The sequence below is a fragment of the Microcaecilia unicolor genome, chromosome 3 (genome assembly GCF_901765095.1).
Source record: "Microcaecilia unicolor chromosome 3, aMicUni1.1, whole genome shotgun sequence".
In the NCBI taxonomy this organism is placed as follows: Eukaryota; Metazoa; Chordata; class Amphibia; order Gymnophiona; family Siphonopidae; genus Microcaecilia; species Microcaecilia unicolor.
The window spans coordinates 330,359,208-330,387,025 of NC_044033.1; the positions used below are offsets into that span (position 1 = coordinate 330,359,208).

The 27,818-nt window shown below is 42.8% G+C and overlaps 1 protein-coding gene across 1 annotated transcript in view; it reads left to right on the forward strand.

Moving 5' to 3' along the window:
• The first annotated feature begins 2,310 nt into the window (after positions 1-2,310).
• Positions 2,311-27,818, forward strand: part of SYNJ2 (synaptojanin 2) — a 234,492-nt gene continuing 208,984 nt past the window's right edge. The window contains exon 1 of the mRNA XM_030198406.1: positions 2,311-2,490. Within this exon, the coding sequence (XP_030054266.1) occupies positions 2,364-2,490 (127 nt within the window). The 5' untranslated portion in view covers positions 2,311-2,363. The remainder of the gene's footprint in view (positions 2,491-27,818) is intronic.

Sequence of the window (27,818 nt, forward strand, 5' to 3'; positions counted from 1 at the left end):
CTCCCCCCCCCCCCCCCCCCCCCCCCCCCATGGCATGAAAACCTGGAAAATATGGAAGCAACACCTTTTAAACTGGGGGGAATATTTCTAATTTCTCTTTCAGCTTCTTAATTCAGCTACTTCTGAGGCTCCCCTATATCCATACCACATTACACATGGTATGAAGAAATATTTTCTCTAATTTGTTTTAACTTTACTGCTTAGTACCTTCATGGCCTGCCCCTTAGTGCTTATATTTTTGGACAGAGTAAACAAGCAATTCATGTCTTCCTGTTCCACTCCAGTCAGTATTTTATAGACCTCCATCATACCTTTTCCAATTCTACTGTATCTTTTTTGAGATGTGCTGACCAAAATTGCATACTATTCAAGGTGCAGCCGCATCATGGAGTGACACAAAGGCATTTCCTGCTAATCTTCTTTCCTTTAGTCCCACTAGATAAATCCAGAGGCCCTCCCTACTCTTATCACCAGTTTTTAGATGGCTTTAAATTGCTGTAGTTGTCTTCTTTCATTCTGGTTTTGAACTATTTTCACCTCATGTTTAACATTGTTTTCTCCAACAGTTTCTTTCAAAAGCCTGTTTTACAGCAATATTTTAGCATGAATAGTATTAATATGACATCTCAAAAGAAAAGAAAACACGTGAACCTTTGCTTTGTCATTCAAAATACTGAAGTCCTAAGGGTGCATGGTGCCCTTACTGCACAAGTGCCCAAACCTTTTTCACTGTCTCCACTGGTGCATGGGAATAAGCCACATGTTCTGGACTGTTCTGATGGGACTAAAGTAAAGAAATGTAGCAGGCAAAACCTAATTTATCCTTTTTACTGCCTCTGTCTATAACTTTCGATCTCTTCCCCCATGTCCAACATCTACCCTATTTCTTCCCATCCCCTCCATCCATATCAGGCACTCCCCTCTCTCTTACTCTATCTATACTGGGCATCTCTTCTGTTTCATTCTCCCATGTCCAGCATCTCCTCTTCTATTTATTTCCCTTCCCTCTCCCTTATGTAATGCATAATTTCTCCTAGTATCCCTATCTCGGCTTCTGCTGTCCTCAGGCCTGTGGATCAAACAGGAAAGAGCTAGGTGGGGCTTGGCACTCAAGTACATGCTTAGCATCATGCTTTCTTGTCCCCTCCAATGCACCATCTTATGTCAGAGGGCGTGAGCCTGCCAGTCACTGAACATACACACAAACTCCAAGCCCCACCTACTATTTTCATTCTATCACTTCTCTGATTCAGGGGAGGAGGTGCCACTGCTGAGTGGGTGTTTCATTGCTTTTGCTTTCAGGTTTTGGGAGAGGAGGTGGCCCCTAACATTTTGTCAGGTTCACTTAATAGTAGTTATGCTGCAGCTTCCAAGCATAAATGCACATAGAAAGGGTGCTCTTAAAAACTTGGGAGTAATCTAAGGAAATGGGGTAGGGGACAAGAACACATGATCTGAAAGAGGGAAGGATTTTAGAGTTTAGTGAGGTACAGATGGTCAGACTGGATAGTTCATATGGTCTTTATCTGCTATCATTTTCTCTTTTTCTATAAAATGAGGCATCATATTCTCTGTCTGACCATAACTGAAGTCTAAAATCTGAGTTTACAGAACCTGCTTTAGATCTTAAACTTTAGCTGTGCCAGAGCTTCACTTATATATACTATAAACTAACACATTTGCTTATTTCCGATCTGACGAAGAAGGGCAACCTTCGAAAGCTAATCAAGAAATGTATTAAGTTATGCCCAATAAAAAAAGGTATCTTATTTTCTTTTCCATGTTTTATTTTGTTTGAGTTCTATTGATAACCTTTAAGAGTGGACTAACACGGCTACCCCACCTCTCTACTTAACCATCTTTTAAAAATATATATGATGCATACATTGTAGGTGAATTGAATCCTTTCTTATTCCACGATTCATATAACCTGATCATTATGGCCTCTTTTCCGGCCTGTTGGTGAACCTCTAACCCTAACCCTGCTGTAGTATCGATCACTGCACCCGCTTTAGCGGTTCTGCAAGTTTCTGTGTGCTTAGGGAGCAGATCTCCCTATTTAACAGTGTGAGAGGGAGCCCGGGCTCGATGCTGGAGCAACATTGAATTCTTTCCAGGTTGAAATCATTTCCTGTAGTTCAGGCAGAAGGAATCATGTCTGAGGTATTTGCCAGCGGTTCTAGGCTTGCACGGATTTGAGGAGCTTCTCGTGGCCGCTGCCTGTGTTGCAATTCGACCCTGGCTCCGGCAGAGGGCGCCGCTGGGAGGCGCTACCTGTCCCGGCACTCAGGGAGGAGCCGCAGGAAGAAGAAAAGGAAAAGTGGCCGAAGGCAGCTGCAGAGAGAGAAGTGCCCGGGACTGCCATGGCGCTGAGCAAAGGGCTGAAGGTGCGGGTGAAGCCGGCGGGAGAGTCCGGGCTCAGCGTCCTGCTGGAGTCCCGCAGCAGGGAGGACTGTCTCCTCTTTGAGGCAGGGACCGCGGCCACACTCAGTGAGTACAGAGACTTGTGTGATCCCAATAAAACCCACAGTATGGCTTGCTTGATTCACAGAAAAGTCATCGAGGGTTGAGAGTATTTTTCTTTTCTGTTCTTTCGATCCCAGTAGTTCTCACAGAACGTAGCACGCCTTGTGATACTGCAGCACCTCATGACTATAGCAGAGCTGATAAACCCAGTATAATATAGCTCCTTGTGACTACTATGTCTCCTGGCTATAGCACACCCCTAATGATCCCAGCTCGCCTTGACTATAGCACGGCGGAAAAAAAGTTAAAAGTCGAATCCCACGGATCCTCCGGATCATCTCAGCACTACCATAAAAATGGAGCACTGTTTTATTTTGCCTGGACGCTTATAGCACTCTTGGTGATTACTGTGTCTTCTGATTATTTATTTTTGTTACAGTTGTACCCCTGCTTTCCCACTCATAGCAGGTTCAATGTGGGTATATATTATATACAGGTACTTATTTGTTCCTGGGGCAATGGAGGGTTAAGTGACTTGCCCAGAGTCACAAGGACTGCAGCGGGAATCAAACCCAGTTCCCCAGGACCAAAGTCCACCACACTAACCACTAGACCACTCCTCCACTCTGATTATCCCAGCACCCTTAGTGATCCCAACATGCAGTTATTATAGGATCTCTAATGATTCTGACTCCTTGAGGCAGATGCAGCAACCAAACGTAAAAAAATCTAAATCGTTAAAGTCCCTAACGATTTTAAAATAACGAAAAATGCACCAAAAAAAAAAGTCACACATGCGGAGATCGGTATTGAAACGTACAATGTATCAAAGAATCACAATACACATCGTTAATCGGCCCCCAAATCATGCGCAGAGCAGCCAAGCGTTATGTTAGCTGCTCTGCGCATGCCACAAACAGTCAAAACACAGTCAAATCACAAGCACATGGCTCCCAAATCAAAACAAAAATTAAAAAAAGGGTCGGGAGGGGGCAAAGGCGCTGGTCAGGAGCGTCCTGTATGGCCGTCCTTGCCCCCCCCCACACCCGTGGTCGCCGTCCCCCCCGCCCCACTTCCCCCTGCATTCTAAATTAAGCAAGAAGAAAAGCAAACGTACCTTTAGCAGCCCCGGCCCCCCTCCCTTCCTCACTACTCTGTCTCCCCTCAGCTCCGCCTCCCGACATCCTCCGCCCTGTGCCCCGTCCCCTCTTGGGGTCGTCACCGCCATTCCCCTCCTCCATCGGGCCCCCTCCCTCTTACCGGGCCCGTGCAGCGCCTCTCTCCTCTGTCTGAAGGCGCTGCACGGGCAAGAAGAAAGCTGATGCCTGCCTTCGCCCAGCTTCTGTCGCGCATCTCTCTCCTCCTGCGCCCGCCCCTGTTTGACGTCAGTAACCTGCTAATGCGCTGGGATTGGCTCAAAGTTTGTTTATTTTTTCACTTAATGATTTTTCCTGGCACAGAGCTGTCCTAACGAGAGGTCCAGACCTCTCGTTAGATTTCCTGCCTTTTTCCTGCGTAAAGGCAATCGGAAAAGGTTAGTGCATGTCGTTTCAATGGGGTTTTCACACTAATTGCTCATCTCCATTCCGTTTTCGTTAGCTGCTGGCTTCCTCGGTAAAAGCCCTTTGATGCGTGCAACGGATCAAATTTTCCTCATTGGAGGGTCATTAAAGGCTCATTTAGCTTTAGTGCATCTGCCTCCTTGTGACTATCATACACCTGGCACAGAGCTGGCAAGTTAGGCAGTTCTAGGACACTTTTAAGCCAGTTCTTGTGTAACCTGGGTCTCACCCCCTTTCTGGCTACCTCCGGTCTGACTCGGATCAAAGGAAAATTATTTCTCACAAATATTCTATATTCTCTTCTCCACTCAGCTCACCATTCACTCAATCACAAGTTCCACCATTCAAACTTGGGAGTGGGTCAGTGTTCTGGAATAGAGATATGGTGATTTGGGAGTACCAAAGAGAACTTTGGGGTACTGCTCCTCTCAGTCCGGGAGCACCAAATAAACATGCTGTACTCTGGTGATTTTATCAAAACCAACACCAACTTTACTTGAACTTTTCCAACACACAGTCAACACTCCAGCTCTGTATATATACAGTTTTATTCAAGATCAGTTGCGACCATCTTGACTTCTCTTCCTCCCTCTCAAGCTAATTCACAGCTGTACATATTTACATCCCTCCTATCCTTTACTCATCCTTTCGTGACAGGAATAAATCCAAGGCTGTTTCCACTACTCCTGATTTTCACCCCAATTCCTTTCAGGCACAGACCCTTTAGGTTGTTCTCATTCCAGCAGTGCACCTCGCAGGACTCACTCGGGCCTTGCAAAGGCTCCCCCTGTCCTGATCCCGCTTTCAGGCTGGGCTCCCCTTGTCCACCTGCAGCTCACTCTCCTTCATTGTCACTTAAGGGGCAGCAATATCTTTTATAATCAGCCAGCATTTATTTTTTGTACTCCAGGATCCCCTAATGCTCCCAAGGGCCCTGGCATGGGGTACAGGCAGCCAGAGACCTCACGTACCCCCTTACAATTTTTTTTATTCAACTCAAACTCCACTCCTGCTGTCACTCTCCACAGGAAAACACTTTCTACAATTTATTCCAACACCACTCCTTTTAGGCTGGGTTTCCTTCCACCCAGGGTCATCCCAACTCCCTCCCCCCCCCCCCCCCCCCCCCCCCAGGGTCTCTGGAAACATCTAACAGTGTAACGTGTAACTGTAGTAAGACCCATACCATGGTGTATTACACAAGTTTTGAACTTAGGAATCCTTTTACTAAGGTGCGCTGAAAAATGGCTTGCGGTTGTGTAGGCGTGGGTTTTGGGGCACGCGCCAAAACATTTTTCAGCACGCCTGTAAAAAAAGCCCTTATTTAAAATTTTTGCCAAAAATGGACTTGCGACAAAATCAGAATTGCCACGCGTCCATTTTGGGACTGCGACCTTACTGCCAGCCATTGACCTAGCGGTAAAGTCTCACACAGTAACTGGGTGGTAAAGACCTACGCGCACCAAATGCCACTTGGCACGTGTCCGATATGTGCGTCCGAAAATAAAAATGATTTTTTGGCCATGCGTATCTGTAGCTGTGTGGTAACTCCATGTTGGCTTGCATTGGGCACGCATAGACGCTTATGCGGCTTAGTAAAAGGGTCACTATATCTCCAAAGCAGTGTGGAATTTATAAAGAATCAGGATGAAGTTGTCAGAAATCCAGGGCTAGCCTAAAATCTTCCTTTTGGAGTTGGCAGCTCTGTTGGTGATCTCTGTATACAGTGACAGTAGCACTCTTGGTGATGTTAGTGCCCCATTACTGTAGAACCCCTGGTGACTCTAGCACTCCTGGTGATAACAGCACCTAGTCCTACTACTTGACTTCCTCCCTGCTATCACTTAACAAGGGAACAATAATGAGGTGAGAAATGTTGAAAACCAAAATATTACTTCTGCCTAAGTTCAGTCATATTGCATGTTCTTTGCTGTCTTGTGAGTGATATAATACAACTATATATGTGGAGAAAAAAAGACCTCAGAACAAAAAGCTTATCTTGTTCTTCAACCGCGTTAATTGTATGCGCATTTAATCATTGGTCAAAAAACCTCCACATTACAGTAAGCGAGTCTCTTAGATATTCGAAGTGTTAAAATTTCGAAATAAGTTTCTTGGATTATAAAACTGTCATATTTAAATGATAATAAAATTGTAATAGACCAAAGCAGTAGAGACTAGTGAAAAAGTGAAAGGTGAACAGTAAGTCAGTTATATCAGCCAGTATCCCAATAGTTCAAACGATTTTTCACTGATAGCATCCCTCCATGCTGAAAAGGTTACATTGGCAAGAAGAAACATTGACTCTTTCTCAGAAAAGCGAGAAGTCGTTAGGGGTGTTATTGGGATGTCTACAGGAAACCAGCTGATTAACTTTTACATTATGACAGTTGTTATTATAGGCCTTGAAAACAAACTTACCCTACAGTCAGTTCTTGAGAGTCAAAATGGCTATGTACTGATGATACAACATACAAAGCATGTGTGATTGATTTGAACGCTGGATTTTTGGAGAGCGGTTATCCTGTTGATTTTATAGACTACAACAAGGTGAAAATAAAGTAGTTTGTAGTCTGGAATTTAACTACTACTACTGCTACTACTTATCATTTCTACAGCGCTACTAGACGTACGCAGCGCTGTACACTTGAACATGAAGAGACAGTCCCTGCTCGACAGAGCTTACAATCTAATTAGGACAGACAAACAGGACAAACAAGAGATAAGGGAATATTAAAGTGAGGATGGTAAAATAAGGGTTCTGAACAAGTGAACAAGGGTTAGGAGTTAAAAGCAGCATCAAAAAGGTGGGCTTTTAGCTTAGATTTGAAGACGGCCAGAGATGGAGCTTGACGTACCGGCTCAGTAAGTCTATTCCAGGCATATGGCGCAGCAAGATAAAAGGAACAGAGTCTGGAGTTAGCAGTGGAGGAGGAAGGGTACAGATAAGAGAGATTTACCCAGTGAATGGAATTCCTGGGGAGGAAGCATTGCGTAACCCTAGTAGCACTTTAGAAATGTTTAGTAGTAGTAGTAATAGAGTGTAGGGAGAGATGAGAGTGGAGAGGTACTGAGGAGCTGCAGAGTGAATGCACTTATAAAATTGGGCACTAATTAAAAAATTAAAACTGAATTCAAAAAAGATGAAGATTCTGTGGTTGAAAACATCTGATGCTATAGTACGTGCCACTTTGACACTAGCCAAAAATCCGATAAATTAAGAGGTCCTTTTACTAAGGTGCAGTGAAAAATAGCCTACACTGGTATAGACGCATGTAGGTCCAGTTTTCAGCGTGGCTGCAAAAAAGGCCTTTTTATTTTGGCCGATAATGGACGTGCAGCAAAATAAAAATTGGCGCGCATTCATTCTGGGCCCGAGACCTTACTGCCACCCATTGGCCTAGCAGTAAAAGTCTCGCGTGTTAACTGGGCAGTAATGGTCTACGTGTGTACAGTGCCTATTACCGCCCAGTTAGCGCCATGCACTGGAACATTTCCGGCGTGCTTAGTTGATGCGCGTAAAAAAATGAAATTACCACCCGGGCCATGCGGTAGCCGGATGGTAGTTCAAAATTGACACACGTAGGACGTGCGTACGCGTCTTAATAAAAGAGCCCCTAAGATTTTAAGAAAGCACTGGCACTTGATCACTACCACAGATACTTTCACTAATAAGGAATTTCTTATAGCATATAAAAGAAGTAAAAAAAATTTAAAAGATATTCTGGTTTCATTTGCCTTTGCTAGAATAAATTTATTTATTTGTTACATTTGTATCCCACATTTTCCCACCTATTTGCAAGCTCAATGTGGCTTACATAGTACCGGAAAGGCGATCGCCGATACTGGTATGAACAAATACAGAGTGATGTAGTGATAGGATAAAGGTTCAGGTGTAATAGATTAGGGGATCGTGGCGAGGAAGAGTTATTTTATGTCCATTACGATCTTTAGTTTTGTTGTGATGCATTGTTCAGGCATTTAAGTTGGGTCGGTAGGGTATGCCTTTTTGAACAGGTTAGTTTTTAGTGATTTCCAGAATTTTAGGTGGTCGTACGTTGTTTTCACGGCTTTTGGTAATGCGTTCCATAGTTGTGTGCTTATGTAGGAAAAGCTGGCTGTGTAGTTTGATTTGTATTTGAGTCATTTGCAATTCGGGTAGTGGAGATAAGAATGTTCGTGCTAGTCTTGCTGTGTTTCTGGTTGGTAGATCTATAAGGTCTGTCATATATCCCGGTACTTCGCCGTATATAATTTTATGGACCAGGGTGCAGATTTTGAAAGCAATGCGTTCTTTAATAGGGAGCCAGTGTAGTTTTTCTCGGAGGGGTCTGGCACTTTCAAATCGCGTTTTTCCAAATATATGCCTGGCTGCCGTGTTTTGAGCGGTCTGAAGTTTCTTTATGATTTGTTCTTTGCATTCCGCATAAATTCCGTTGCAATAGTCTGCATGGCTTAATACCATAGATTGTGTTAGGTTGCAAAACGTTTCCCACTAGGAAGAAAACTCTTGCAAGGTCATTGTCCATGTGTTAAATGTTCAGTATGTTTAGCAAATACTTCCATTAAATATATTGACCACCCAGTAACAAAGAAAAAAAAACATTTTTGAGACGTGCTTCAAACTATAGAACAGAAAACATTATCTGTGCTGGATACTGCCCACGCAAATGGATGTATAGCGGTAAAATAAAAAGAGCATTGAATAAACGTTTGATTGAACATCGCAGTGCAATCAGTAGAAGAATACCTGAAAAACCTCTGGTGGAGCACCCTATACAAATGACCATAAATTTGAAGATTATAGTTTTTCTTGTGTTACAGAAACCTAAGTTCTCTTGGAGAGGAGGAGACAGATAATATTCTCATTCAAATTCAACAATGAATGACTTTTTTGAATTTAAAACTGTCTCTCCAAATGGTCTTAATAAAGAATTGGAATTAGTGGCAAATCTGTAGAAATTCTGGTAAATGAGATCCTGATGAAATATACAGAGCAGTTGTAACTCTTGTTTTATTGATTCTTATAAAACAATATTTAATATTATGGGTTATTTTGTGAACTTTATAAAAAAACATGTTTCTGCATTTTAATTATTTATTTTTACAATTTTTAAAAGTGTTTAGCTGCTTCTTGCCGATTTTGCAGCTTTGTGATTGGTTAATATGATGTCATTGGAACGCAGATGTATTCCGAAATTGTAATACGTTACAAGATGACGTGCTCCATGTCATTTTATGAATCTTGTTTAGTGGTCTCTATGTGTGAATTTTTTATTCATTATTTTTATAATTCTTACAAAGTGTTTGGCTGTTTATTTACTGATTTTAATGCTGTGTGATTGGTCAATTCAGTTGATGACATCATTGGAGCACATATGCATTCCAAACTCAAAAACAAAAAGATGCCACAGACACTATAACTCACAATTATAGTGTCTGTGGCATCTTTTTGTTTTTTTGGATATAGGATACACATTTATTTTTTTTATTTTTGTTACATTTGTACCCCGCGCTTTCCCACTCATGGCAGGCTCAATGCGGCTTACATGGGGCAATGGAGGGTTAAGTGACTTGCCCAGAGTCACAAGGAGCTGCCTGTGCCTGAAGTGGGAATTGAACTCAGTTTCTCAGTTCCCCAGGACCAAAGTCCACCACCCTAACCACTAGGCCACTCCTCCACACAACCATGCCTTTTTAATGGTTTTTTTAAAGTTTTATTTAAAGAAAATAGATGTGAGTTGGGATGTAATTGGGGACTAGTCATATTTATTATGGGGTCCTTTTACCAAGCTGTGGTAAAAAAAAGTGGCCTGTGGTAGTTTAGGCGCATGTATTGGGCGTGCCGGTTCAGTTTTTCCTGCATCTACAAAAAAGGGTTGTTTTTTTTTAATGGGGATGGGAAAAGAGCCTGTTCAGTTGTTCAGAACCCTTATTTTATCATCCTCACTTTAATATTCCCTTATCTCTTGTTTGTCCTAATTAGATTGTAAGCTCTGTCGAGCAGGGACTGTCTCTTCATGTTCAAGTGTACAGCGTTGCGTACGTCTAGTAGCGCTATAGAAATGATAAGTAGTAGTAGTAGTAAAAGAGCCTGTAGTAGAAATGAAACCAGCGCGCGCCCAAAACTGACCTGAGCCCTTAATGTCACCCATTGATCTAGCTGCAAAGGCTCATGCGCTACGTGCCCGGTGACCAGTCAGCACGCGCCAAGTGCCGATTACTGCCGGAACCGGCAGGCGTAGGAGGAAATAAATCATGAATCCACACATTATGGGCGCACACCAAATCTGAAATTACCACCAGGGAGGGCGTACTGGCCTGACAGTAGATTGATTTGGGCACGCACTGCATGCGCAAAGAGCCTACTGCGGCTTAGTAAAAGGGCCCCTTTGTTCTGTTATCAGAAAGTAGTATAAAAGTTTGTCCCTTGAGGCATAGTGTTTCTGTTTGTTGTTACAAGCACTACCTGTGTGGATACTGCTGTAAGCTTCGGTAAGTCTTGTAATTCCATAGTTTTTAGCGATAGCTTTTAATACAATGTTTTTTGACTCAGTAGCTAGCATTAAGTGTGAAATGTGATTCTGTTGCCCCTGGTAAGTAACTGTATGCTTTTTAGTTTATTTTAGCTTTGTGGGTTACTTTTAAGGGGCAGACGTAGCAAATATGACTTTTAAAATGATTTTTTATGATACTTTTTTTATTATTTTCCTAGAGTCATAGGCACAATGATTCTTAAAATTTGACATTTTTAAGTGGTTTACTATAACATGTTTGTTTGGTTTTGTAGCGCTGCTGAGTATTTGTCATATTTAAGTTGGGAGTTAAAAGTTTCCATACTCCTGCTTTGGAATTTTTTTTTAATTAGAGCACTTGTGAACTCACTATTATCATTATACATACAGCATATATATGTAGTATGAGCTGTACCACAGTTTGGCAAGCACTATTAATAGATGTACACATGGCATGTTGGTGCCTTTTTAATAAAGATTTTGTTTTGATATAAATCACAGGCATGTTTTGCTTTCTCATATTTGTATGTTTGTTACTATTTTTTGTAAGGTACACATTACATGTTTATATTTAATTTTATACTATAGATGTCTGCCTGTAAGGTGTTTTTATTCTTTATTCGTAAGTTCGCACAATAATTGCTCTATTACCCCCACACTTTTTATGTTATATTATTTTATGTTAATTTTCTATGATTAAATTATGTTTTGGTGGTTGTTTTTAGTATTGTACCTCTGAGGCAGCCCTTGAAAGGGCGAAACATGGACCACGTCAGGTATCTGTTTTACTAAATTATTGTTGTTTGGATCTTATAACTGCATCTGCTTCTTCCCACACTATGACTAAGCCATGCTGCTGCCTGTACACAGAGCAAATGAAGTGTTGACCTGTCTTGAACTACCCATAAGAGGTCACATTCCTAAGATACAGGGCCAGATTCTTTATATGGCTCTTGAAAAAAAATACGCTTAGGCGTATTCTCTAAAGTAGGCCTAAATTTTATAGAATGGGCTTAAATTTCTGCGCGGTATATAGAATATGCCAAGTACCTCTCCACACAACCAAATTTGGTTGCGTCCATTTAGGTCACATTTTACTTTTCCTAAATAAGGTGCATAGATTTAGGCGCGGAGGGCCATATTCTATAACAGTGCACATACATTTTGTAACAGCCACAAAATACCAATTTCCCTGCCCATAACCATTCCCCTTTTTGGCTGCATACATTAGAATTTAGGCTCTCTGCGTTACAGAATACACTTAGCGAGTTGTGCATGTAAATTGTAGTTATTGCCAATTAGTGCTCATTATTGCTTAAGTGCTAGTTATTTATTTATTTGTTACATTTGTATTCCACATTTTCCCACCTATTTGCAGGCTCAGTGTGGCTTACATAGTACCGTAAGGTGTTCGCCAATTCCGGTAGAGAAACAAATACAGAGAGATGTTATGGTTGGATAAGGTTCATGTGTTATAGACACATTGGGGAATCATAGAGAGGAAGAGTTATGCAGTGTCTTTTACAAGCTTTGGTTTCGTTGTGTTGCAGGGTTTAGGCATTTAAGTTGGGTCGATAGGGTATGCCTTTTTGAACAGGTTGGTTTTTAGTGATTTCCGGATATTTAGGTGGTCGTAAGTTGTTTTCATGGCTTTTGGTAGTGCGTTCCACAGTTGTGTGCTTATGTAAGAGAAGCTGGATGCATAAGTTGATTTGTATTTGAGTCCTTTGCAGCTTGGGTAGTGGAGATTTAGGTATGTTCGTGTTGTTTCTAATTGTGTTTCTTGTTGGTAGATCTATGAGGTCTGTCGTGCATCCTGGGGCTTCGCCGTAGATAATTTTATAGACCAGGGTGCAGATTTTGAAAGCAATACGTTCTTTGATTGGTAACCAGTGTAGTTTTTCTCGGAGGGGTTTGGCGCTTTCGAATCGCGTTTTTCCAAATATAAGCCTGGCTGCTGTGTTTTGAGCGGTCTGAAGTTTCTTTATGAGTTGTTCTTTGCATCCCGCTTAGATTCCATTGCAGTAGTCCGCATGGCTTAGTACCATTGATTGTATCAGGTTGCGGAATGTTTCCCTCGGGCAGAATGGTTTCACGCGTTTGAGTTTCCACATTGAGTGGAACATTTTCTTAGTTGTAGAGTTAACTTGGCTGATTAGCTTGTTAAGCCAATTAAGTTATGCACATTGTTATAGAATACGCTTGGATTTCAGCGCGGAACACTAGGCACAATATATAGAATCCAGGGGAGAGTTCCATTGCACTGGAATTCAGTGCCCCTTTAACACTGAACCACGTGCACAGCACTATGGCGGCTATATTCTAGACATGAGAGACAATAAAGGACTTCAGGAAATTTGTTATGTAAACACTGTTAAAAAATTATGACACCTTGGTCCTGTACATCATTGATGCCTGTGAAATAAAATATTCCTTGTTTCTTCCTGTGAGTATATTGTAGTGGCCTAAGCCTCTTGTTGCAGGCTCTGTTTCGCTTGTAGGAGCTATTTGGTGAAACCTTTCCAGAGTTTTGAAGGCACTGCCCCAGAATAAAGTGGGGACTTCCTGGTGATCTTGGCACTGGTAGAGACTGAAGTACCCTCTGTGACTATAGCTCTCCCCACTGGTTCCTGTACCCTTTAACTATAGCCCACCCTCCTCAGTAAGGGCAGCATTGGGCTTGCTGTTTGGTTCATTTGGTGCTTTCTTGAGAGTATTGAGCCTCGCTTCCCTGTGCAGGGTAGGGAGAAGCTAGCCAAGGCAGTGCTGCTTTTCCTCTGTTTCATATCGTACAGAAATAGTTTTGTTTATATTTTGGGAAGCGGGTGCAGCAGTTGCTCAGAGTGAACGGAGAAGGGGGAAGAAGCTGGAGGATAAGCATGCTATTTGTGTAGCTGGTTCTGAGGCTACCAGGTTGATGAACTCCTTTCTGAAAATGGTTTTTAGTCCCATTCAACTGGACCTCAGTGCTCCAAGACTTTCCACAACAAACTGTTATATAGATATCCCCATATTGAAGTTTATTAGAGGACTTCCTATCCCATCCTGACTTTGAACAGCATATGGTGGAGAGGAGGAGTGGCCTAGTGGTTAGAGTGGTGGACTTTGGTCCTGGGGAACTGGGTTCGATTCCCACTGCAGGCACAGGCAGCTCCTTGTGACTCTGGGCAAGTCACTTAACCCTCCATTGCCCCAAGTACAAATAAGTACCTAAGCCGCATTGAGCCTGCCATGAGTGGGAAAGCGTGGAGTACAAAAAAAACAAAGCCTATGTAGGAGATATTCAATTTAAAGGTGTAATTTTTCTATATATATATATATATATATATATATATATATATATATATATGTATATATATATATATTTATATATATAACATGTAATTATTAAATCTCTATAAATATAAAGAGAAAAGTTTTTTTTATCTATGTGCTGAGAAATAAAGCAGTACCCCCCAAAAATAAATTGCATATAGGTACATATATCTCTGTCATTGCACAGACATTGCATCTATCAAGCATAGCCACCTATCATAACGTCACATTGAAATAATGTTCAAAAATACTCATCTTATTTTAGCGATGTCTAATAGTCCCAACTTGTTATGGCTGTAGGATGGAAGACAAGGTGCTCTCAACCCCTTTGAACTAAGCAAAGCCTGGGAAACGCCATGGGTAAAGAAATGAGGGTGAAAAGCAGAGGTCAGCTGAAGTCTATGGCATTTTGCCAGGGCTGAAACTGGTTTGGATAGGCTGACAGATTTTGAAAACTGTGACACTCAGTTTCCTTGTAAGGTTAACAGTGCCTGTTGCTCCATCTGTACTATTTCCATTGCACTCGAATATCTTAATCTGTTGTGGTATTTGTTTTAATTAATGCCAACCTGCGATTTGTGGAAATAGTGATTGTCCTGCAAAACTCCTCTTTCTGCCGGTCCTATTGCTACATCGCTCATTGTGGCATTTCTGCTTTGGGCTCTGGCAAGTGAGGGGACCAGTGGACATGGCTGTCCAAATGTGTCCAGCTATTTACCCTGCTTTTTCAGCCCTGTGCAGTTTTAACAACTTGTTTTCCTCTTGAAAACACTGCCACAAACCTAGCATCCTCCCTAACTGACGAGCTACAAGTGACCCTGCAGGGGCTAGTAGCAGGTAACACTGCCCTGATGGTTTCAGTGATTTTGTGCTAGTGACTTTGAGGCAGCTAGGGGTAGAAAGGTCCACAGTAAAGAGCAGCAGTAGAGGGATTTGGCCAGCAGAGGCCTCCCAATTGAATCATCAGAAAGGCGCTGCAAATAGTGTCCTGTGCAGTGACTGGGGAGATCAAAAATTCTCGGGTACCCAAATACGCAATCTTAATTGTGTTGAGCACCAGTAGCCCGATTAAAAAATGTCCAATTCCGCACATAAGAAAGAGAGGAAAGGGAAGGCAGTAGTAATTATTATAATGTTTAAGAGAGATGTTATAAATCTAGTAAACTTGTGCAGAGGTCATTGTGATAAGGGAGCAAGGCAGCAGGGGAGGGATATATCTCTTCATGTTCAAGTGTACAGCGCTGCGTATGTCTAGTAGCGCTTTAGAAATGATAAGTAGTAGTAGTAGTAGATATGGTGAAGAGGGACAAAAGAAGGGAGGAAAATAATATGTGACTTTTTGAATTGGGCAAACTCGGCTTCTAATTAAGAACAGATTATTTGTTAAAGTGTTAAGTAAGAAATGTGTGTTCAATAAAGATAATTTCCAAACACACCTTGATATTGCACTACCACATACTTTATCTTATGAGCTCTGGAAGAAAGCTTTCTATGATAAGGAGAGCAGCAGCAGTAAATGTGAGAGATTGCTATCATTTCTAGCACACCCCGGTTTATGAATGTAGTTCATTCCTGTCATGCTATGTGCCAAGTGCAAACCATTTGAAAGCATATTGAGAAAGAAAGCAGACTATTCACATCCAGGTGGGGGTGGTGAGAGAGTTTTCTTCAAATTTATCTGCTTGGAATCTCTAAAATAAAAGGGCTAGATTTATTAAAGTGTGCTACCATGCTCACTTTTATCCGCATGTTTATTCACATTTTCAAAAAAGTGTAGCAGGCTAGTATTGGACATTATCAAACCCTCCTACCTTTAACCCCACATGACTGAATCTTATCTTCCCTATCCCACTATAACATCTTTTGTACTTGTCCCCTATCGGGCTTGGTGAATGCCTTTACAGTATTATGTAAGCCACATTGAGCCTGCAAATATGTGGGAAAATGTGGGATACAAATGTAACAAATAATAAATATACTAATGCCGTTAACACACACATTAGTAAATGGGCCCTGTTACAGTAAGTAATGCACATTGATGCCTTTTAATGTACATTAACATGGAAGCACGTGTTAGTAAATGCAGTTGAAAGTTTGTAGTGCAGAGTGTAGTGTAGGTACAGAGAAGGGCGACGAAAATGATAAAGGGGATGAGATGACTTCCCTATGAGGAAAGGCTAAAGTGGCTAGGGATCTTCAGCTTGGAGAAAAGACGGCTGAGGGGAGATATGATAGGGGTCTATAAAATAATGAGTGGAGTGGAAAGGGTAGACACGAATCGTTTGTTTACTCTTTCCAAAAATACTAAGACTAGGGGGCATGCAATGAAGCTACAAAGTAGTACATTTAAAATGAATTGGAGAAAATCTTTCTTCACTCAACATGTAATTAAACTCTGGAGTTCATTGCCAGAGAATGTAGTAAAAGCAGTTAGCTTAGCTGTGTTTAAAAAAAGGTTTGGATGGCTTCCTAAAGGAAAAGTCCATAAACCATTATTAAAATGGACTTGGGAAAATCCACTGCTTATTTCTAGGATAAGCAGCATAAAATGTATTGTACTTTTTTTGGGATCGTGCCAGGCACTTGTGACCTGGATTGGCCACTGTTGGAAACAGGATGCTGAGCTTGATGGACCTTCAGTCTGTCCCAGCATGGCAATACTTATGTACTTAGAATTATGATATCCATATCTGTCCTTGGGAGAAATGGATTCTTGGAGAGCTGTGATACATCATTAGACTGACATAAAGATTACCCCTGAAGAAGGGGGCCTGAGTGACTTTGGCAGCTCTTGCATTGGTGTGGCAAGTTAAATCTTATACTGGCCCAATAAAAGGGCTCACTCTCCACTCTAAAGCTTAAACATTTTCTGGAGTAGCCTAATGTTTAGAGCAGTTGGCCTAGAGCCAGAGAGATGGGGGTTCAAATCTCACTTAATCCTCCATTGCCGCAGGTATAAACTTAGAATTTAAGCTCTCTGGAGGACAGAAAAGTACTTAACATACCTGAATGTAACTCACCTTAATCTACTATGGGAAAGGCATGCGCTAAATCTAATATTTAAGACTAAAATAAAGGTAAGGGATGAGATTTTGTCTCCATGGATTCTTGGTTTTCCTAATGGTATGATAGTATCAGGGGCAGTGTCTCCAAATGGGTTGTGTACAGTGATACCTCTGTTTTCGTTGATAATCCGTCCGAAAACAATCAATGAAAACCGAAACAGATGAAAACCTGGCTAAGAGCTCAGGCTCTCAGATTTACTGTTTGTTCTCTTGTTAATATTTGCATTGTGCTGCAGAGAGCATTTTCCATCTCACAGATAGGCTGCAGAGAATACCTTCTCCTGCTTTAGACTTAGCCTGGCCTCAGAATGACATCCTATAGTATATCTCCTATCAAACTGAGCTCTCTTTTTCATCAAGCACTGCCATTTCCTCCCCTCACCCTCCCCACTGACAGTTTGAACTTCGTGGGTGTGGCTTGGATCTCTTTCAGGGAGAGAAAACTAACAACTTATAGCAGCAGCTTCAGAGAGCATTTTCCATCTCACAGATAGGCTGCAGAGAATACCTTCTCCTGCTTTAGACTTAGCCTGGCCTCAGAATGACATCCTATAGTATATCTCCTATCAAACTGAGCTCTCTTTTTCATCAAGCACTGCCATTTCCTCCCCTCACCCTCCCCACTGACAGTTTGAACTTCGTGGGTGTGGCTTGGATCTCTTTCAGGGAGAGAAAACTAACAACTTATAGCAGCAGCTTCAGAGAGCATTTTCCATCTCACAGATAGGCTGCAGAGAATACCTTCTCCTGCTTTAGACTTAGCCTGGCCTCAGAATGACATCCTATAGTATATCTCCTATCAAACTGAGCTCTCTTTTTCATCAAGCACTGCCATTTCCTCCCCTCACCCTCCCCACTGACAGTTTGAACTTCGTGGGTGTGGCTTGGATCTCTTTCAGGGAGAGAAAACTAACAACTTATAGCAGCAGCTTCAGAGAGCATTTTCCATCTCACAGATAGGCTGCAGAGAATACCTTCTCCTGCTTTAGACTTAGCCTGGCCTCAGAATGACATCCTATAGTATATCTCCTATCAAACTGAGCTCTCTTTTTCATCAAGCACTGCCATTTCCTCCCCTCACCCTCCCCACTGACAGTTTGAACTTCGTGGGTGTGGCTTGGATCTCTTTCAGGGAGAGAAAACTAACAACTTATAGCAGCAGCTTCAGAGAGCATTTTCCATCTCACAGATAGGCTGCAGAGAATACCTTCTCCTGCTTTAGACTTAGCCTGGCCTCAGAATGACATCCTATAGTATATCTCCTATCAAACTGAGCTCTCTTTTTCATCAAGCACTGCCATTTCCTCCCCTCACCCTCCCCACTGACAGTTTGAACTTCGTGGGTGTGGCTTGGATCTCTTTCAGGGAGAGAAAACTAACAACTTATAGCAGCAGCTTCAGAGAGCATTTTCCATCTCACAGATAGGCTGCAGAGAATACCTTCTCCTGCTTTAGACTTAGCCTGGCCTCAGAATGACATCCTATAGTATATCTCCTATCAAACTGAGCTCTCTTTTTCATCAAGCACTGCCATTTCCTCCCCTCACCCTCCCCACTGACAGTTTGAACTTCGTGGGTGTGGCTTGGATCTCTTTCAGGGAGAGAAAACTAACAACTTATAGCAGCAGCTTCAGAGAGCATTTTCCATCTCACAGATAGGCTGCAGAGAATACCTTCTCCTGCTTTAGACTTAGCCTGGCCTCAGAATGACATCCTATAGTATATCTCCTATCAAACTGAGCTCTCTTTTTCATCAAGCACTGCCATTTCCTCCCCACTGACAGTTTGAACTTCGTGGGTGTGGCTTGGATCTCTTTCAGGGAGAGAAAACTAACAACTTATAGCAGCAGCTTCAGAGAGCATTTTCCATCTCACAGATAGGCTGCAGAGAATACCTTCTCCTGCTTTAGACTTAATCCTACCCACCCTACCCCTCTACCCACCCACCCCTAGAGTGAAATGTCTTATATAACCTCCCTATCAACCCACTCATTACTTTACCTCACCCATTTCTATTCTTCTATCACCTTCTCCCACTACTCCAACCAGAGTTACACCTAATCACACTGTCCACCCTTCAACATCTTCTGTCCTTCTGTGACTGTTCTCTTGTGCTTGACTGCTTAAATATTTTAAATTTAAATGCTTTACTTTTTGTCTATTAGATTGTAAGCTCTTTGAGCAGGGACTGTCTTTCTTCTGTGTTTGTACAGCGCTGCGTACACTTTGTAGCGCTCTAGAAATGTTAAATAGTAGTAGTAGTAGCTTCCTTTTAGAGTTCATAGTAATACACTGGCAACATATCAAGGTGTGCTTCACTGTTTTTAGACAGAGTCTGATAGCATCCAATATAATATATTTCTGAACATTTTCTGCCAATTTTCTTGGTCTCTGATGGCAGTTATTGGTAGTTGAAGATGTAGAGAATAGCCACTTGTTAGTGATCAGTATTTGAAAATCCATCTACTGGGGCTGGTGGCTTTTCTCCACAAGTGGGGCAGTAGCATCAGCCTTAGCAGGACCCTGGCAGGAGGCGGGGAAGGAGGCATTTTAGCCTGATTGGAGCCTTCGAGGGCTGCAGCAGGGGTGGATAGGGCTATCTTGGGGGGGGGGGAGGGAGAAGGAATAGGATGACTGCTCAGGCTGCATTTTTCTGGGGAACCCTACAGTGCTGTGGTAGGCTTGCCCTAGACATGTGACATCACTTGAAAACACTGGTGGGTCAGGAGCAGTTGCAGCTCCTATGGTGGAGATCTCAGTCTTCAGTCTTTGGGGGGGCCAATTTCAGCAGAATAATCCATGGCCCTTCACCTACCTAAGGTCAGTCTTCAGAGTGAGAGAGGTGTAAGAGAAGAAGGGGGCCAATCAAGAAGGGTGCTGGAAAAGACTGTAGAGTGGTTAAGGAGAGTTGGGGGAAATAGCTTCTCCACTGACAGGCAGGGGAATGCAGGTACACTGGGTGCTGGATGGTGTCATCCTCCAGGCAGAACTGGTGTATTGCATATTCTTCTAGCTTAGGGAGCCCCTCCTTTTAAAGCCCCTGAGCATGCTCAGACTCCCATATATAAACTGTGGCCCCTCTTCCTTCCTTCCTTTTTTTTTCTTTACTGAACCGGCTACAGCTTTTCTCCACCTTAGGGATGAATAGGTATTTAAGGAGCATGCTCGAGGGTCAGTAAGACATGACCAGCCCAACTGCATACACTTCCTCCAAACTATTACAGGTACCCACAAGGGCAGATATACCACAGCAGAAAGAGCCCTTCCAATATCAGGATAGGAAAAGGCACCAGTGAGAAAGAAGGTAATGTTTATCTTCCTCCTAACTTTCTAGGGAGTTCAGAGAAACCTTGGCAGGACCTCTTAAGGATTTATTTAATAGATCTTTAGAGACGGGAGAGGTTCTGCTGGATTGGCGACGAGCGAACGTGGTCCTTCTTCACAAAAGCAGGGACAGGGAACACGTGGGAAACTACAGGCTGGAAAGCCTCACGGTGGTGGGGAAAAAAAATAATGGAGTCGCTACTGAAGGAAAAGATAGTTAACTTTCTAGAATCCAATTTGTTGCAGGATCTGAGGCAACATGTCTTCATCAAAAGAAAATCCTGCCAAACGAATCTGAGTGATTTTCTTTGGGTGCTTGGTCAGGATGTGACTGTACAGATGGCTGGCTAATGGATAAAAAAGGTTGTTCTGATGAATTATCTAAGTGAGGACCTGCTGCTTTTGAGGGGCCACTGCTGTCACTTGATGATTCGCTGGACGAGTTGAAAGCCACTCTTTTATTTCTTCTGGGGCGTCTCATTTTCCTCCCTTTATCCATCCACGGGAATACGTAACCTTTTGTATAATCCATTACGTCTCATCTATATTTAGCCACTGGAGGTGGTGGAGATGAAAACTGTAATGTAATTCAGAAATACGTGGGATAAACACACAGGAATCCTGTATAGAAGGCATGGAACCAAACAAGCTTAGCAAAGCCAATGCTGGCCAGACTTCTACGGTCTGTGCCCCAATCATGACTGGACAGATTGCCCTTCAATAGCTGGAGAACTGAAATGACAAGGACAAATCATGATTAAGCATACATATGTAGTTCACACCATACTTTATGCTATGAGTTTATCTTGTTGGGCATGCTGGATGGACCGTACAGATCTTTATCTGCCATCATGTACTATGTTACTATGACTGACATTGTCTGGCCGTTCAAGTGCTCACCTCATACTGACGCTCACTGAGTTGGCATCATGCCTCTACCACGGAACAGACAAATCAAAGGCTCCTTAAGGAGAGACTGAGACCAACAGGGCTATTCCATGCAGGCTGACCGTCCCTCCAGAAGATTCTCCCCATCCAAGAGATAGGCCTTGCTGGAGAACCCACCACATGACAACCTAACAAGCCCTAGACTCTGAGTTTTACGTGATGTTCTGGCATTGGCAATGGCTACTCCAAATAATGATCCTTTAAGCCTTATGCAGTAAGTTTCTTCAAGAAAGTAGTGCTCTGTTGTTGTCTATGGGGAGCAAATCAATGGGACCATCCCTGAACTCCTCAACTCTTGAGGCCTTTGGTGGGGACCTACAGAATTCGGCAGTAGGCCCTGATCGCCATCCTACTTTTGACCTGCCTTTCCCCTCACCTGGCATGGGGAGCTCTTCCCTGAACCTTGTTACTGCCCTTCAGAACCCTGAGGAGGCCAGTTCAACTGGCAACGCTAACTGTGTGTGTGAGCCAGGGGATTATGGCTGCAGGAGTCTCAGAACTCATCTTAGGATCCTCCACTTAAGGAATTTATCTCAGAATAGTTGGACAACTCATATCTGAAATTCTTGGCAAAGATTGAGAACCACTGACTTCCAAACAATCCTGCAGATTGTGTTGGCACCCTGAGAGGCCCCGGCACTCCTAGTACAACAAATCTTACAAGACCTCTAGCTAAGTGTCTGGGGATACCTCTTTCCACTCATGCAACTTCCTGATGTCTAGTCTCTTATGTATAAGGTTGACAAGACACCAGGGCTCAGATGCACTAAGATCCCCGTTAAGAATCCATTCGTATTTTCAAATGGGTAAAAATTACCCATTTGGAAATACAGATGGATTCCCAAAGAGAATCGTATGCAAATGAGGTGCTTGTTGCTTTTGCGACCCAGTTCATTTGCATGCGATATGGGGGAAGCCATTCGGCCAGCTGGGCATCTGTAGAGCAGCCCATCACAAAGCATGCTACAGATGGCTCTTATACATGCAGACAAGCTGTGTGTATGAGAGCTGTAGCTTTTTTTCCTTCAAAAACAAGCCAGGAGCCTGCACTCTCTTGCCTGGGGGGAGGGTCAGTCCGCTGATGCCTGGAGTTAGCTCCGCTGATGCCGGGAGCCTGGAGTTAAGCTCCCGTGGGCTCCAGGGTTCTCTTCTCTCCTCTCCTCTGCCGCCCCTGCTTCCTTGCCAGGGGCAGGACAGGGTAGCGGCAGCACAAGAACTCCTGAGGCTCTCCCTCATCTCTGCCTGGCCCTGGACAGCTGAAGCAGAATGTTTTCCTCCCACTGCAAGGACTCAACAGCTCCCTACAGCCTTTCAGGTTGGATTTTTGTCACACTGTTTTGTGTTCTGGTTAAAAGCAGTCCCTCTACCTTGATATTTTGTTGTGTGAAGCTCACTCAAATTTAACGGGAGGTCTGGAGCTTATCAGATCAAGGTGAGTTACATTCAGGTACGTTAAGTACTTTCCTGTCCTCCAGAGAGCTTACATTCTAAGTTTGTACCTGCGGCAGTGGAGGATTAAGTGAGATTTGAACCCCCATCTCTCTGGCTCTAGGCCAACTGCTCTAAACATTAGGCTACTCCAGAAAATGTTTAAGCTTTAGAGTGGGGAGTGAGCCCTTTTATTGGGCTAGTATAAGATTTAACTTGCCACACCAATGCAAGAGCTGCCAAAGTCACTCAGGCCCCCTTCTTCAGGGGTAATCTTTATGTTAGTCTAATGATCTATCACAGCTCTCCAAGAATCCATTTCTCCCAAGGACAGATATGGATATCATAATTCTAAGTACATAAGTATTGCCTGGGTAACCAGAGAGTTGGATCGAGGGAGAACGCTAGACGCAGTTTAATTAGATTTTAGCAAAACCTTTGATGCAGTTCTGCATAGATGACTAATAAATAAAACTGAGTGCCCTTGGTATTGGTCCTAAAGTGACTGACTGGGTTTGGAACTGGTTGAGTGGAAGGCAACAGAGCGTAGTGGTAAATGGAGCTCATACGGAGGAAAAGGGTGTTACCAGTGATGTGCCGCAAGGTTCGGTTCTTGGGCTGGTTCTTTTTAACATTTTTGCAGGCGATATTACTGAAGTGCTGTCTGGTAAGGTTTGCCTCTTTGCGGATGATACCAAAAACTCTGCAATAGGGTAGACACCCCTAATGGTGTGGATAACATGAGGAAGGACTTAACGAAGCTAGAGGAATGGTCTGGAATTTGGCAGCTTAGATTTAATGCTGAAAAAAGGCAGGATCGTGCATTTGTGCTGCAAAACCCCAAGGGGATGGTACAGTTTAGTGGGTGAAGAACTTTTGTGCACGAAAGAAGAGCGGGACTTGGGTGTGATCGTATGTGATGATGTTAAGGTGGCCAAGCAGAAAAGGCGATGGCGAAAGCTAGAAGGATGGTTGAGTGCATAGGGAGAGAGGCGTGACCAGTAGGAAAAAGGAGGTAATGATACCCCTGTATAAGACTCTGGTTAGAGCTCTTTTAAAATATTGTGTACAATTCTGGAGACTGCACCTTCAACAAGACATAAACAGGATGGAGTCAGTCCAGAGGACGGCTACTAAAATGGTCAGTGGTATTCGTCATAAAGCGTACGGAGACCGACTTAAAGATCTCAGTATGTATTCTTTGGAAGAAAGGTGGGAGAGAGGAGATACGATAGAGACGATTAAATACCTATGTGGCGTAAATGCACAGGAGGTGAGTTTCACATAGTCCAGCATTTACCTTCTCTTCTTGTCTCTAGCAGTCGGCAGCAGCGATTCAAACAGCCTACTCGCATCATGGAGGCTTCTCTGACGCTTCCCACCTATGCGGAAGCAGGAAGTTATGTCAGAGAAAAGGCTGTAGGGTTTGAGCAAGCAGGCTGTATGAATCGCTGCTGCCAACTGCTAGAGACAAGAAAACTTAAAAGGTACAGTCCATTCCACAAATTAAGCTGGCTCAATTCCCGCGGCACACCAGTTGAAAAAATGCTGGCCTGGACATAGTAGGAAGGAGTGTCTACTAGAGTGCAATGGTAACAACGAAGATTCTGGTTCATCAATTGCAAATGCTTTATTACTACCACAAGCTAATCGTTTATCATGTATTTAAAATTTAATATATTGTATTCCTCTGACAACGGGTTGAAGCAGTTTACAATTTAATCCATTTTAAAAGGAAAGGAACAATCAATCACACCTAGAGACATAGCAGATCACACATTCCAAGCCAATAGAGTACAGAACTTCATCGTTATAACATGACATCCAAACCCGAATCCCCAAAACCTAGTTGATACAAATAGGTCTTTAGGGATGATCTGAGTTTAGCATATGTTTATAGATAGGTAGTGAATTCCATCTGAGGCAAGGCAAAAAAATATGGAATGGCGTGTAGATTCCGACGTGCTTATGATGGAGAAGGGAAAACTAGACGATGGTCATAAAGTGATTTGGAGAAGGTAGTTTGGTATATAAGGTATGAAGATATGAAGGAGAGTCATTTTGCAATACCTAAAAATGAAGATCGAAATATTATTAAACTGAATCTAATAATGCCCTGGCAACCAATGTTTTTTGCTTAAGCAGTTGAATAGCATGTCACATTTTTTTGCCTGACATAAAAAACAGATTGCTGCATTCTGAAGAGTCTGGGGTCTTTTCAAATTTGCTGCATAAATTGTGTTACAATAGTCTGATAGTGGAAAAAAGAATGTATAAAGAAGAATATGAACTGTAGTATCATCAAAATATGTGTGTACTGACTGAAGCTGATGTGAAGAGGCAAAACCCTTTCTATTAACAGCAGAAACCAGAGAAGAAAAGGATAGCTGATAGTCAATGCCTACACCTAAATATTTGAAAGACTGTATCATCTTAATCGAATGATGAAATAAGATGGGTTCAGTTGCTGGGCAACTAGAATAACCAGTGATCCAGCAAATTGTTTTTTTCTGGACACAACACTAAATGATGGGAAGTAAGCCACAAGCTAACAGCATATAAACAGCGGCAGAGAAGAGTTAACTTTGCATTGTGAGGTGTATTATAAAATGCAAATAATATGTCATCTATGTAGTAATATGCATTAACACCAAAACTCTGTATGAGCGTGGTCAGGGGCATAAAAATATATTGAACAGTAGCGGAGAGAGGATTGAGCCCTGAGGTATACCACAGGCTGAGTATAAAGCAGAGGTAGAAGTTAAAGTAGAAGCTTGAAACTGATGGTCCTGCAAAAAAAAGACTTGACCCAAGCTAAAACTTGACCTTGTACAGGGCCGTGCCTAGGGTTTCTGGCGCCCCCCTGCAGACTATTAGTTGCCCCCCCCCCCCCCCCCCGTGAAAATGATCGCTCACCACTTGCCACACTGAAAGGAATTGTCAGCAATATTCTTAGAAACAAATTGCTATACATTGCAAAATAAGATAGCAGATGTAAATTCTCAAAGTGGACATATTCCAAACGCTAAAATTAAAATAAAATGATTTTTTTCTACCTTTGTTGTCTGGTGACTTTCTTTTTCCGATCATTCTGATTCTGCTGCTATCTGTCCTCTTAACTCCGTTTCCAGGGCTTCCTTTCCATTTATTTCTTTACTTTCCTCCTTTCTTCTTCATTTCTTGCTCTATATCCATTTCCAGCAATTTCTCCTCTCTCCCTGGGTCCTGCCCTCCCATCCATGTCCATCCTTGTCCCTCTCTGCCCTTCCCTCCTCCATCCATAGCCAGCAATCCTTCTCTCTCCCCTCCCCTCCATTTTCAGCAAATTCTCCTCTCCCTGGGCCCTGCCCTCCCATCCATGTCCATCCTTGTCCCTCTCTGCCCTTCCCTCCTCCATCCATAGCCAGCAATCCTCCTCTCCCCTCCATTTCCAGCAATTTGTCCTCTCCCCGGGCCCTGCCCTTCCCTTACCTCAGCTCCGCGCCCTGGGCCTTTAAATCTTTTACCTCCGGTCGCAGCAGCGTCAGTGAAAGCGCTACCGACATCTCCCTTCCCTTCGCGCTGGTTGGTTCCCTCAGTGTCTCGCCTTCTTCTGACGTCAGAAGAAGGCGGGACACTGAGGGAACCAACCAGCGCGAAGGGAAGGGAGACGTCGGCAGCGTTTCACTGACGCTGCTGCGACCGGAGGTAAAAGGTTTAAAGGCCTCGGCGGCGCGGAGTTCAGGTAAGCGGCGAGGGTAAGCACCACGGCGGCGCCCTCCTGCGGTGCTTACCCTGCTTACCGTATCAGCATGGCCCTGACCTTGTATTCCAGTCTCTGCTAGATATGAAATAAAAAGACATTTCACTAAGTCAAAAGCCGCAAAAAGGTCCAGTGAGACTACCAGAGCCACTTGACCACCACCCAGGACTTGGTAAATCTCATCCAGAAAAGAAGTTAGTATATAAGTAGTGCCACACTGGGAAAAGACCAAGGGTCCATCGAGCCCAGCATCCTGTCCATGACAGCGGCCAATCCAGGCCAAGGGCACCTGGCAAGCTTCCCAAATGTATAAACATTCTATACATGTTATTCCTGGAATTGTGGATTTTTCCCAAGTCCATTTAGTAGTGGTTTATGGACTTGCCCTTTAGGAAACCGTCTAGCCCCTTTTTAAACTCTGCTAAGCTAACCGCCTTCACCACGTTCTCCGGCAACGAATTCCAGAGTTTAATTATGTGTTGGGTGAAGAAAAACTTTCTCCGATTTGTTTTAAATTTACTACACTGTAGTTTCATTGCATGCCCCCTAGTCCTAGTATTTTTGGAAAGCGTGAACAGACGCTTCACATCCACCTGTTCCACTCCACTCAATATTTTATATACCTCTATCATGTCTCCCCTCAGCTGTCTCTTCTCAAGCTGAAAAGTTAGAACAGTTTCTGTGCTGTAGCCCACATGAAACCCTGATAGTTTTGGCTGTAGAACAAGCCTATTATCTATGTAAACCAAAAGCTGGGAACAAATTCCTTTTTCAGCCAGCTGGGACAAAAAAAAACCAGATTCAACACTGGTCTGTAGTTAATAGGAACTGCAGGATCCAAATTTGGTTTATTTAAAATATAATGGATGATTGCTGCCTTCCAACAGGATGGAACAACTCTGGTAAATAGACTGTGATTAATACTCAAGGTGGGGGGGGCTAAAGGAAGGAGACCATGAATAGGAATCTTGAACCAATCGGATCAGATCTAAAGCAGAGCTTGTTATATTCATCAAAGATGGTGATTTAGATAGTGAAGATAAGGTGACCAATTTAAAAGAAGACCACAGCTGCATAGAATTAGAAGGTGCATCCATAGATGTATCTAGGGAATGAGATAATGAAGAATACAAACTAGTTTGGAAGAAGGGTTACCTTTGAAAGCTAATCAAAAAATATATATTGTTAGTCCAATAAAAAAAAAGTATCATATTTTCTTGTCTCTGTTTTGTTTTATTTCTATTTGTCACCGACACAAACTGTGATGCTTCTAAATGAACATCATTAGAAATAGGAGTAGTCAAAGATGAAGTAGGGAGAACAGAGGCCCTTAGTTTATCCACCTTTGATGAAACTCTGAGCTAAAAGATCAGCTGTGGGTAAATTAAGAGCCCTGTTTGTTCTACAGCTATTTATAAGAGATGCCACTATAGAGAAAAGCTTCTGAGAAGAA